We start from the raw sequence: 14277 nt of genomic DNA, 5'->3' as shown, positions 1-14277 counted from the left end.
TTTGTACCAGTACCTTTTGTTAAAAGAGATATTTATAACCTTTCTCGTATCCATTTCCATAGCATTTGTCGTCATCGTTTTATTCAGTCCACACAAACTTTTCACTAATTTAAAATCAAAACTGACATTTTTTCAGCGACATATTGCTTCATAGAAGCCCATACTAACTCTATAGGATTCAAATCCGGATAATATCTTGGGTAACCGTAAAACTGAATGTCCTTTATCCTCGAGTATTTTGTCAATTTCATAGGCTTTATTTAAACAGAGGTTTGTGTAATTTTATAATGTCGTATAATTCAAATTTCAACATGTCATCTGTAAAGGAAATATTTCGCGTTGTCAGCCACTGCTGCATTTCTGCTTTCCTGGAAGACATAGTTGGACATTTCTCAGTTTGTACGTTGTGATACGGTGCATTATCAATCACTAAAACGCTGTTCGGGGGCAAATTTGGTATCAGTTTTTCCTGAAGCCACTTTTTGTAAATGTCGTAGTTCATTGCATCATGATAATCTCCTGTTTTTATAGTAGGTTTGTAGCGCAGATAAGCGTTTTTAACAAAACCACTTTCACCTCCAGCATGCACTATCACAAGCATCTGTCCTTTAGATACTGGTTTTTGTATGCCCTTGTTTGAACTATCAGACCAGCTCTTTTGGTAGGTATGAGATGAATGGACGTATGTTTCATCCATGTATATAATTGGGCGATTTGCGTTCCTGTAACGTTTCGTACTACGTAAGAAATTCAGTCTAAGATGTTGAATACTGGGCTTTTCCATTAATAATTTTCTATTAGTTCTGGTTTTTCACCAACGAAATCCCATCTTTGGAACCTGAGTAGTTGTACTCCTCTGCAAATGTTCTGTGTATGTGTTTCACAGTTGGGACTTGTTTTTGTGTTATACAAAAATCCATTATATAACGTCGAAGACGCCCTATATATCAAAATCGTCCAAGCACGTTTTTGAAGCGCTTTTTTTTCTCTTTTTGTTTGGAGTTACAAATGAGGAATATGCGCCATCTTCAATTAATTGCATTTCCCGAGCAAATTTTTGAACGCTGCTTAAACTAACACCTGTTGCCAATACCATTCGTTCCTGCACTTTTTTCAAATCTCTACACGGTTCATTGTTTTTCGCTTCATTTATCATAAAATGAATCACGTTTGCTATCACTTCCCGTGTCTGATTATTTAAAACTTTTCCCTTCAGATTCGATTTAAACAAAATTTGCAAATTTTAAATTGATTCTCCTTTGCGGTTCGTACTTACAAAAAATGTTTCGCAGACTGTACCGACTTGTTCACGTTACAAACGGTAGATATTAAGTGAACGCTCAGTGCGAGATCCGTCGGATGACGAATGCGCATCATGGCATGGTTATTTTCAGACTTTCAGCTATTCTTGGTGAACTGTACACTAAGTCGATTGTACGGAAGAATTCTAAAAGATCTAATATGTCAAGAGTACCATCCATACGAATCAGAGGAACAAAGCGGCTTTAGGGCAGTGGGCAGGTAGATCCACAATAGACAACATTTTCTCTATAACTCAAGTAATAGAAAAAAGGATGCCAAGAGTTGCATTTACTCATGGTAGATCTAACGAAGGCATATGACACGGTCCCCATTTATAGACTTTGGGAAGTACTAGAAAAGACCAGCATAAATGTATCTATTATACAGGCACTCAAAGAACTGTATAGAAACTCGACATCCAAAATTAAAAGCGGAAATAAAATGTCAAAAGGTTTCCTGGCCACTAAAGGTCTAAGGCAAGGATGCTGTATATCGCCAGTATTATTCAATATATATATTGATGAAGCCCTTAGACAATGGAAGAAGAAGTGCAATGGAATGGGACTACCGATAGGAGATGCGATACTCTACACGCTGCACTATGCAGATGACCAAATTGTAATTGCACAGGACAAGGAAGATCTGGAATATATGGCAAGGAAACTAATAGATGAATATAGAAAATGGGGCCTGGAGGTGAATACCAAAAAAACACAACATATATGCGTAGGACGGGAAGAAACGGAGAACCTGAACCTGGAACAGGAGACAATTACAAGCTGCAATGAATACATATATCTGGGAATAAAACTAACTAGTACAGGACGAAACGAAGAAAATATTAAGGAAAGGATAGTAAAGGGAAAACAGGTGATAGGAGCCCTGAATTCGGTACTGTGGCAAAAAAATATAAGAACTGAAAATAAAAAACGAATTTACAACACAATATTAAAACCAGTGTTAACTTATGGAGCTGAAGTCTGGCAATTAACCAACAAGTACAAAGATAAATTACTAGCCACTGAGATGGATTTTTGGAGAAGGTCAGCAAGAAGATCTAGACTAGAACACATAAGAAACGACGACATCATCATCATTCTCTTTGCCTTATCCCTATGCGGGGTCGGCTTCCCTAATTGCATTTCTCCACACAATTCTGTCTTGGGTCATATCAATGTTAATCCCCTTTACCAACATGTCCTGCCTTATCGCCTCCCCCCAGGTCTTCTCTGGTCTTCCTCTCCTACTCCTTCCAGGAATCTGCACTTCAGCTATTCTTCGTATTGGGTGATTAACGTCTCGACGTTGAACATGACCGAACCATCTTAACCTATGCTCTCTCATTTTGGCATCAATTGGTGCCACACCTAGACTTCCCCTAATATACTCATTTCTAATTTTATCCTTCTTTGTCACTCCACTCATCCATCTAAGCATTCTCATTTCCGCCACATGCATTCGTTGTTCCTCTTTCTTTTTCACTGCCCAACATTCAGTTCCGTACATCATAGCCGGTCTTATGGCTGTTTTATAGAATTTTCCCTTCAGCTTCATTGGAATTTTTCTGTCACACAACACACCACTCGCTTCTTTCCACTTCATCCATCCAGCCCTAATTCTACTGCATGCATCTCCATCTATTTCTCCATTACTCTGTAATACCGATCCTAGGTACTTAAAACTATTGCTTTTCACAATCATTTCACCATCCAAAGATACCATTTTATTTGTAGTAGCTCCATCTTTAAATGAACATTCCAAATACTCTGTTTTTGTCCTACTAAGTTTTAAACCTTTTTTCTCCAGAGCTTGTCTCCACTGTTCCAGTTTTTGTTCTAAGTCTCTTTCACTATTTCCTACTAACACGACATCATCAGCATACATTAAGCACCATGGAATGTTACCCTGTAGTTTCGCTGTTATCTGGTCCAAAACTAATGAGAATAAATACGGACTAAGCACAGAGCCTTGGTGCAATCCTACTTTCACATGAAATTTATCAGTCTCTCCCACACCTGTCCTAACACTAGTCGTTACTCCCTCATACATATCCCTCACAATCTTTACATATTCACCAGGGACTCCTTTCTTATTGAGTGCCCACCACAGAATCTCTCGAGGAATTCTATCATATGCTTTCTCAAGATCAATGAATACCATATGAGCGTTTGTTTCTTTACTCCTGTATTTTTCCATCAACTGCCTTATAATGAAAATTTCATCTGTTGTTGATCTACCCTGCATAAAGCCAAATTGATTCTCGGATATTTCGGTCTCTTCACGTATCCGTCTGTCAATTACTCTTTCCCATATTTTCATGGTGTGGCTAAGCAGTTTTATAGCCCTGTAGTTTGTACATTGTTGTATATCTCCCTTGTTTTTGTAAACAGGTACCAGTATACTGCTTCTCCATTCGTCTGGCATTTGTCCGACTTCCATAATTCTATTAAATAGACCTGCTAGCCACCTTGTTCCTGTCTCTCCCAATGCTCTCCATACTTCCCCAGGAATATCATCTGGTCCTACCGCTTTTCCTTTCTTTATTTTTTGAAGCGCTTGAGCCACTTCCTCGTTGGTTATTTTGGTGACCATTGCTGCTACTGTCTCCGTTGACTCTACAGGCTGTCTGTCAAATTCTTCATTTAATAAGCTGTCAAAGTACTTTCTCCATCTCTTTTTGACTTCCCTTTCGTGAACTAGTATTTTATTATTTTCATCTCGGATACATCTAATCTGATTAAAATCTTTTGCTTTCCTTGCTCTCTGTTTGGCTATTTTATATATCTTCGTTTCGCCTTCCCTGGTATCAAGTTGATCATATAGGTTTGAATACGCTTCTGCTTTGGCTTTTGCTACTGCTACTTTCGCTTCCTTTTTCGCCGCCATATAGTTTTGAAGATCTGTGTCGGATCTGGTTTCTTGCCACTTTTTATATAATTTTCTCTTCTCTTTTATTTTTCCTTGTACTTCGTTTGACCACCACCAAGTCTCTTTATCCTCAAACTTTTTTCCTGACGTTTTCCCAAGTATTTCAATAGCAGTCTCTCTAATACTACTGGCCATTTTTCTCCAAATTGTATTAGGGCTTCCTTTCATGTTCCAACATATTTCTTCTACTATTCTTCTCCTGAATAGACCTTCTTTCTCATCTTTCAGCAGCCACCATTTGATTTTTTGTGGTCCTCTCCGATATTTTTGTTTAGTTTCGCTTTTTACTTCGATATCCAGAACAAGCAGCTTATGTTGTTGGCTTACTGTCTCACTCACTATTACCTTGCAGTCCTTGCATTCACGTATGTCTTCTTTCCTTATCATGAAGTAGTCTATTTGGGATTGATGTTGTCCACTTTTGTAGGTAATAAGTTGAGTTTCTCTCTTGTTAAAGAATGTGTTAACAATCGCCATATCCAATGCTGTTGCTAATTCAAGCATGTCATCTCCAGCTTCATTTCTAGTTCCAAAGCCTAATCCCCCATGTATTGTTTCATATCCTGTCTTGGTTTGGCCCACATGTGCATTTTGTCACATAAGAAACGACGACATTAGACAACAAATGGAAATAGAAAGAACAATCATAGATGACATCGAAAGACAACAGCTAGTTTGGTACGGACACGTAAGACGAATGGACGAAAGGAGAATCCCCAAAAAAGTGTTAGAATGGACCCCCACAGAAAAACGAAAACGAGCAAGACCAGCAACTACATGGATAAAGGGCATCTCCAAGGCGATGTCTGAAATAAATCTAAGAGAGGAAGACTGCCACAATAGAAAGGAGTGGCGATTAGGAACGGAAAGGCGTAGAACGATAAAATATATGGCGATAAAATAAAACCGATATAATATATATAATAACAAGACAAGTCACGAGAAAAAGCCCATAAATATATGCCCATACACGAGAAAAATAAGCTAAGTCCACGCGTTAACATCCAATAACTCAAAATGTTTTCCGTGTACCCTTCTTAATGATGTCAATCGGTTTTTATTTCTTGCCGAAATATATTAATCATACGCCGAAATATTTGTAATTTTAATTAACGTAAATAAATATCAACTTTAAAATTGGCATTTCTCTAGCACAGCTATACGACACCCACATGGAACTGACCGATCTTGCCAGTGTCAACGTGGTATTATGTATAATAAGAAAAACGTAATCGCAATTACATTGAGAATTTTAGAATTATATTAATTAAATAACCAAAAACATTTTTTATTATTAATAATATAAATTTTATGAAACAATCCTTTAAGTTAAATACTCCAGAAAATAATAATTAAATTGAAATATATTAGACAATCGTACGCTACTGATATGACAGTTCTGTGCTGCTACATTTTTACTTTATTTCGTACACAATTTGATTCAAAATATAGCTTTAAAACACTGTACTGTTTTTATAAATACCTACATATTAAATATAGCATAATTTAAAAACTATTGTAATTATTGTTGTGTACCTATTGGGACCGTGCAAGTTCGGCAAAGCGACCCCTATTTCTACGCTCTGTACTATTATTCGCACTTTTAATTATATTGGCCAATTATATTAGTCCTGGTTACTGGATAATTGTCAAGGCCATAGTCCAAAAAAAATAATAAGAAGAAAAAATAAGATTCAGGTTATGTTATGAAAACATCAACAATTGTATGTAGTAAATAAAATTAGTTATTAAAATGCAGTACTGCAAGCAAAATACAATTAATTAAATTTACCTTTATATAATAATTGCATATCATATCAATATTTATGTATTTTCTACGTTATTATACGGAGTAGAGGCCTGGACACTTTCCGAGGCTTCTTTGAGAAAACTCGAGGCATTTGAGATGTGGTGTTACAGGCGCATTTTGAGAATTTCGTGGGTGGATCGTGTGACTAATATTGAGGTTCTACGTAGAATAGGCAAGGAATGCGAGATTATTAACATAATCAAAGAGCGCAAACTAGAATATCTTGGCCATGTTATGAGGAATGAACAGAGATATGGCTTGTTGCAACTCATTCTTCAAGGCAAGGTATTTGGAAAGAGAGGACCAGGGAGAAGAAGAATATCTTGGCTTCAAAACCTGAGAAAGTGGTTTAATACATCGACAACCGGACTATTCAGAATAGCAGCAAGCAAAGTTAGGATAGCCATGCTGGTCGCCAACATCCGGAACGAATAGGCACCTTAAGAAGAAGATATCAATATTGTGGAGCAATATATAATTTTTCTGCTTCATTGACAGAAGGTATGAAATATACGTCAATTTGACAATTTGAATTGACAATATGAATTATTTAAGATAGTTGCAATATTTCTCCGCGACTCGCGCAGGGTCGTTTCTCGTTTCCCTTTCCAAGTACTTGCACACCGCGAATACTATTATGTTTGTGTTTGTATTGAGAAACATATGCCAAATCAAAATGCTTCTTTAACAGCTTATTTTGAACAAAAACGAAATAATGGGATTCCCTTTTACCATTAACTGTATAGAAATAAGTTAAAGAATTTAGATTTCTTAGATTAGGTTTATTAGAAATAAGATTATTATTAGATTTAAAGATCAGAAAGTTTTCTTATGAATTTTAGTGTTTGCAGTACTTAGTTTTAAAAATATTAAATAATCTATTTTAATGATTATACCTACACTATGATAATATTGTTGTTAATTAATATATTTCGGTAAGTAATGAAAAGCTATTGACATCACTAATTAGAATAAATAATTATAGATATTATTTTTATAGTAAACAAAATAAAAAAGAAAAATATATCGACCAGTAATGACATAAACGTGGCCATGATGAAAAGTCACATTCTAATGTTTTGACAGTGCTCTTACGTCAGAAATTTTGACCTACATAGTCTTGCTATATAAGAATATTTGGTATCAGATAAGCGAAGAGATTTTAACAAACGAGAATAAATAAATAACATCTTGAAAACGCTAAAAGGAGTGATATATGTATACATACTACAGAAACTATTCAAAAACCAAAACCACCTGGAAGAATGTGGAGTAGAATGGCGATCAGTTAGCTTGATTAGAAGATAGCATAACTTTAGTACCATTCTGGGCTTATAGATCCTGTTTTTGGCCAGTGACTAGGGCAGGTATTACCATGTGGTATTTGGATGTTATAAACTCAGTGTGTCATATACTTGGTTGTTTTTTCTTTCATAACTTATTCTCATTTTGCAGGTACCGTTTTGAACGTCCATTCCGGCGACTGGGTTCGTAGAGATTCTGGCGTTGGAGCTGGAATAGATTCCTACTACGAATATTGTTTAAAGGCGTATATACTACTAGGAGACAACAAATACCTTAATAGGTTTAACAGGCATTATAATGCTGTCATGAAATATATTTCTCAGGGACCAATGTTGTTGGATGTACATATGCACAGGTATGCTTTTAATTTAGGTAAACAGAAATAAATGAAAAGACTTACAATCAATTTATTCCACCACAGATGAGCGGCTTCGCTTACTATAATATATTAAGTATCCTCAGGTCTCCGGTATGGCAAAATTAAATGCAGAAATTACATGCTTTTAACTTTAACGTAAATTTTATAAACTTGTTTCTTTGATAAGAGTAACTTTCTTGAAACAGTAGAGTATGTAACTCATGAAAAATATTTTGGTCTACAATGTTAAAAATTATATTGATTATTCAATCAAGATGTAATGGTTCATTCCAAAATATCTGTATTTTCATTCCTGACGATTAATGCAATATAAAAAATGCGATTAATGCCATATCAAATATCTACGGCAACAATTCGAAAAATTCCTCTTCAATGATTTGTTTAGCATCAAGTGTTCAATATCATAAGTGACGGGTAAAGGAGCCATCAAGCCATCAATTTTACTTGTTTCGATGACTTTTATATTTGTTAGACAATTTGTATTCTTATTACATATTGTCTTATTACCTAATGTACACTTATATTTGTCTTATCATTCTTGACCTCTAACAGACATGTAAATAACTTTCTTTACGACATAATTCTTCTTCAATTATCTGCCCTACCAGTCCTATTTATTTAAGTAAAGCGTTTTTTCTACTTCGCCTGTTCTTGGTCTTTCAACGAGCATCGTCCACTATCTTAAACTTTTCTTTACAAATTGTCGCACCTATATATTTTTGATACGAATTGGCGCGCAATGTGGGGTTAACTTCTCGTTATTCTATTCCAAAGATAGGTAGGTATCCTTCCTATTAGAATTGGCGCTTCAAGTTCTGCTAAAAAGGAGTTAATGTGTGTTATGGGCAGATCAAATATGATTCTGTTTATTCAGACTGAATGAACGAGATTCAAACGAGAGTACGCGATCAGACGATGTCCCATGAAGGATTAAATTATTTCACGGGTTGTATGATATGTGCCACCGTCTTGTTGGAACCACATGTCGTCCACATCATTAACATCAAATTTAGGCAGAAAGAACTGCGTCATCACGTTGACATATCCATCACCAGTAACAGTCACTACTTGACCGGCCTCATTTTCAAAAAAGTATGGTGTCCAATGATCACTAGCCAAAAATCCGCACCAAACAATTGTGGATGGATTTTTTTTTCGACAGTCGCATGTGGGTTTTCAGAATCCAAATGCGGCAATTTTGACGATTACTAAAGCCATCAATGCTTAGGATGATTTTGCTCAAAAAATCAGCATTCAGTTGTTGATGTTCAATATTGCATTAAAATAACACTCTTCGCTGTGTATGTCCATTAGGCTTCAATTCTTGTGTCAATTAAAATTGCAAGCAGGAGGTGAAGATATTTAGTGAGTATACGCTGTAGGGTTTTTACTAAACCTAATCTTGTCAGAATTTTGGGATAACCATTATAAATTTTGTGAAGTTCAATACTTCCCTTATGTGCATGACTTTGTTGCATTTTTTGCATGTGTCTTTCCTTCCAAGGATTTTTCCAAAAATTTAGTTATTTCAATCCTTCAAAATTTAATTTTCTTCATGATTTATCTGGTTTTTGGTCTTTGATGTTAGTCCTAAGTTTTGTGGCGTATTGATGATCTGTTTTCTTACTTTTGTGTCATTATGATTCAACCTTCTGCATCTAATTCTTATATAAATGGTTTATTGGACAATTAGTTTCAAAAAGGTAACGTGTATATTGTAGATGTATTAAATATTAGTGAAAGAAGACAAATTATAAATTGAAAAGGAATTGCAGTCGTCAATAAAATGAACAAGTACTTCCTTATTATCTCGATTAATACAATTACCACAGCTTGAAATGAAAATTTAATATAATAATATAATTAATAATTTAATTTAATATAATATTCCTCATATGTTACAATGACTTAACGGAAACTTTTGTAATTTGTTTTAGACCACATACGAATTCCCGAAACTACATGGACGCGTTACTGGCGTTTTGGCCAGGCCTTCAAGTCCTCAAAGGAGACATTAAACCTGCCGTGGAAACTCACGAGATGCTATACCAAGTGATGCAGCGTCATAAGTTCATTCCAGAAGCTTTCACTACCGATTTCCAAGTCCATTGGGGCAACCATCCTCTCCGACCCGAGTTTTTAGAGTCTACGTATTTTCTTTACATCGCCACCGGGGATCCATACTACTTAGAGGTAAAGTTGTTTGAGAAAAACCTTTATTTACTGTCAGAGAGTCTAACTAGTAATATCTATATACAGGTCGACAGAAATATCTGAAACCGCCAAGGTCAGACCGACCGAAAACATTGGTTACGCGACGTTTTTCGGTTTTTTATTTGTTACCTCTTTCACAGTAAAATCGACAACAATTCTATAATCCTTTTATATTTATATTATGAATCGAAATATTAGACGTAATAAGTAATGCATATTGGTGAAATTCTTGTTGTCCTGATTATCGTGTCTGAGAGATCGTATAAATTAATAATAATACTATCTATAGCTGCATCTATTAGTGCCTCTTTAGAGATTCATTCAAACCATTCAATCAAACCATCTCAATCGGATTCAAATCAGGATGATATGGTGGAAGTCTTATTACTTCGTGTCTACAATTTCACGGGATCGTGCACTTAGTGTCCTATTTTTCACGGCACTTGTAATATACATGTTTATTAAAAAAAGCATGTGTGTGTGTGTGTGTACTTTGTACGCACGTAAGAAGTTATACTTCTATTATATGATTTCAACGAAATCAATATATCTACTTTAAACAGTTTTTTTTTTGTATTGTATTTAAATATTAAACTAATTTTAGAAAGAACTAAAAGAATACCAAAAATTAAAAAAAAAATATGAATTGTCCGGATTTGAACGCGGGACCTCTAGATCTGTAGGCAGATGCTCTTCCGATGAGCTACCACGGTTCTCTTTACGTACGATCATTTCTCGGACATAATAATAATTACAATCACGGTGACAAATAGATCAATTGAATAAACATTTTCAATAATACTTATTATCTCACTCCCAAGGAAGACAAATCCAAAGACACAAAAATTATAATAAATATATTTACTAAAAACACTAATATATTCTTTTTCAGCACACCTTATTTGCGCTACAAAACTTAAAAGATCTCACGACTAACACCATACTGTCGGTGTGCGCATGCGCCCAGAATAATAAAAATTCACTCTCAATCGCGCCTAAAGAAGTATAATTTCAAAAAATTTTAAATGTATTCTGAATAAACAATTATTTGACGCTTTTATCCAACAATGTCGCAGAACCACTGATTTCGTCCACAATGCTTTTTAAATGAATGTTTACTCTTTGCACCATCGCGTTCAACTTAAGTCCCCTCTCCTTGATTTGCTACCTGAGTGATCTTCGCGGTCTCAGATATTTCTGTACACTTGTACATATTGAGATATGTCGCTGTGTAAAACGATTGTGTATCTTTCTCTTACTTATTAGTGTGTAGGTGTCATGAGACATTTGTCATTAATTTCCTGGCTGAAGAGATAGTAATGAGACAATTAACAGTATGGTTATGTAGGTTTGTGTGGACACAATACTAGTGGCAATACAATATCTCATCTAGAACATTTACTGGAAAATACGCAGCCTACAGATCAAGGATGGATTTCAGGAAAACCAAATAAATCATAATATTTATCTACTAATCATTCAAGAAGAAGAGGCGCAAACGGAAGAAGAACATCCTGGCTCCGAAATCTCCGAGAGTATCAAGATACATCCGTTAATCTGTTTTGACCATTTGTTCGCCAACGTTCGATAATCGGACAGGACAGGGAAAAAAAGAAGGGATAAACGTGTAGGTGGACCTGGCAAATGAAAGTGGGGACATCATAATAAGTTTTATTTAAAAAATTTTACAGAAGAGGTAAGTCTTGACTCTTGCCGCCAGTCTAGTGGTCTTGATAGAGCTAAGTTTTCTATATGCTTTAACATAGCCGGACTACTTAAAGGTTTTATAAATTTACGTTGACATTTTTAATGTTTAATGTAAGTATTTTAGCATATTTTAACAGGAATTATAACGAAATTTTTAGAACTCTGTTTTGGTTTCTAGAAGTTTATCTTCAGTGGGCGCATGTACGTTAATGATACTTATCTTTCTATACAAGTATATATCTTGCTCTCAAGTAACATATTGGGTGGTATGAATAAAAACGGAGTATAACCTCCGAGTATGTTCTCATGAATGTAAATAAAAATATTTTGATGTGATGAGTTTCTATTCACAGTACAAAGAGTAGATACTCTCTATTTAATTTTTAAACTTGTGTAGTGGAGTATGTACTCCAACATTTGGAGTATAAACTACATGCTCATTTTTATTCATACGTCTTGGTCATACCTCTTGTTTAATATCTTAATTTTATCCGTGGTTTCTGTTTCTATGGAGTAGACTGTTTCTTCTCAGTTCCTCAGTTTTATTTGCGCATGCAGTTCTTGTAATATAAATGCTTCCATGCTTTCTTTTACTTTCTTATCATCATTTGTGTCTATTTTAAAATTCGATATACTTAATCAAACTTTTCTTTTCTTGTTTTCTCCAGTTGTTCCATTCTGCCTTGTAATTGTTTTGCTTCGTTTACAGCAACCACTAGTTACCGCGTGGTAAAAAATACCACGATATTCTCTCTCCACTGTTAACCAGCAAAGGCAAAAGAAGTGCAAATATAACTCTCTTGATTGTCGACCACCACTTGCGACAATTCTCTTCTTTGTCTTCTCTGTTTGAAGACAATAGACAAGTGGTAAAGTACCGCAGTTTTCTCTCTTCGCTAGTTAATTCTCAAAAATACCGCGAACCTTTTCTCTGGATTTAACTATCGCAGAATAAACACGTTTTTGTCTCCGTGAAATAGTGTAAAATGCTAATCCATTATAGACAAATCGCTAATCCGCTAAAAACAATTAAACATCGTGCGAGAAGCAACCGCCTGTGAAACTGGCATATGTGATTTTGTATATCATAATCCCTCTCAGATCCACCTTGAACCAAAAATCTAATACAGTCCACGCAACTCTGATATTATCTTAATAATTTCACATATGCTCCATCTAATTTACTTACCGTTGCACATCATCCGCGTCATAGCCCGTGACGTCACATGATACCAACAGGAAATATTTAGGCGGTAGGTGTATTCTTTTTTAGAATCACTTTGCGAGTACACTGGCATTACAGCCACTAGACATGTTTTATTATATACGCGTAGAAATAACATTTAAAGATTTCTATTAATGTTAACTTAAAGAAATACACAATAATATGTTTCATTTAATTTGTATAAATGGATTATAAAGCGTTTTTATGAAGCACACTTGTTCGGAGTACACTGTAACTGTAATCGAACGAAGGTGATATTTTGGCATAAATTGGTAAGATTTATTTGACAGTTGCGGTGATTACACTGCATAGTTGTTTATATTCTTTACTATAAGTATTTGTTTTATTATATTTACTGTTTTTATTATGTACTTTAACGTAAGATTATAAGTTAATTATTGTTTTCTATTTCTAAAGTTTTTATTTATTTACATTGAATATTAATTTATTTTGCTGTATAATCCACTTCCGCAAAAATTATGTGATGTATTTGATTTAAAGAATTTTTTTGAAATTGGGCAACAATGTCAACTTAGATATCTAACGTAGATAATGACGTGCAACGGTAAGTAAATTAGACGGACTGTATGTACATGCCTCTATTGTACAGTCACTTTAAATAAATTTCAGCTTGTAGGCATGAAATCGGCCACCCGTCTATTCCTAAAAGTTACAGAAAGACTAACCCGTTAAATATTTCTTTTAGGTAGGGAAAAACGTCTTAAAAAGCTTACAGAAATACGCCAGAGTGCCTTGCGGTTACGCCGCCGTCAATGACGTCAGAACCGGTAAGAAAGAGGACAGAATGGATTCGTTCGTACTAGCCGAAACGTTTAAGTATCTCTTTTTATTGTTCGCCAATAAAGATGATCTCATTTTAAACTTGGACGAGTTTCTGTTCACGACTGAAGGACATTTGCTACCTCTTACTCTCTCTGGACGAACTATTAATGGTAAGTAGATATTTATTCTTTAAACCAATATACAGGGTGTCTCCGAAAATAGTGCGTTCCTTAAAGGTATAGGTAGAAGGCACCATTTAGAGCAAAAAAGTCATAACATTTTTTTCTAAATTCAACTGTTTGACCAAAAAACCAAAATACATTTTAAAAACTTACTAAGGAAGTAAAACTCTTGTAGGTAAATGGTATATAAATTTTTATTAAAATTTTATCTAAAATGATCCAAATTGGATAAAAGTGGGTACATCTATAGTACAAAATCACACAAACGTTTTCGGACCAATCAGTCCATCATCAGGTGGTAGAAACTTTAGATCCAAAGTAGTTGGAACTAGCTACATAGATAGGTCAAAAAACCTTCATTTTACAATAATTATGCCATTTCGGCTACAACAATGTCGACAATAAGTCGATGTTAAAAGGACTTAAAAATGCAGCGTTATTA

General features: G+C 34.9%; 1 protein-coding gene across 1 annotated transcript in view; it reads left to right on the top strand.

Annotated features, from left to right (window-relative positions):
• Positions 1–14277, top strand: part of LOC114339713 (ER degradation-enhancing alpha-mannosidase-like protein 3) — a 147541-nt gene that overhangs the window by 109440 nt on the left and 23824 nt on the right. The window contains exons 6-8 of the mRNA XM_050662698.1: positions 7496–7700; positions 9662–9917; positions 13577–13823. Of these exons, the coding sequence (XP_050518655.1) occupies positions 7496–7700; positions 9662–9917; positions 13577–13823 (708 nt within the window). The remainder of the gene's footprint in view (positions 1–7495; positions 7701–9661; positions 9918–13576; positions 13824–14277) is intronic.

Source organism: Diabrotica virgifera, chromosome 9, assembly GCF_917563875.1.
Source record: "Diabrotica virgifera virgifera chromosome 9, PGI_DIABVI_V3a".
Classification (NCBI taxonomy): Eukaryota; Metazoa; Arthropoda; class Insecta; order Coleoptera; family Chrysomelidae; genus Diabrotica; species Diabrotica virgifera.
This window is presented reverse-complemented; position numbering and strand designations above follow the sequence as displayed.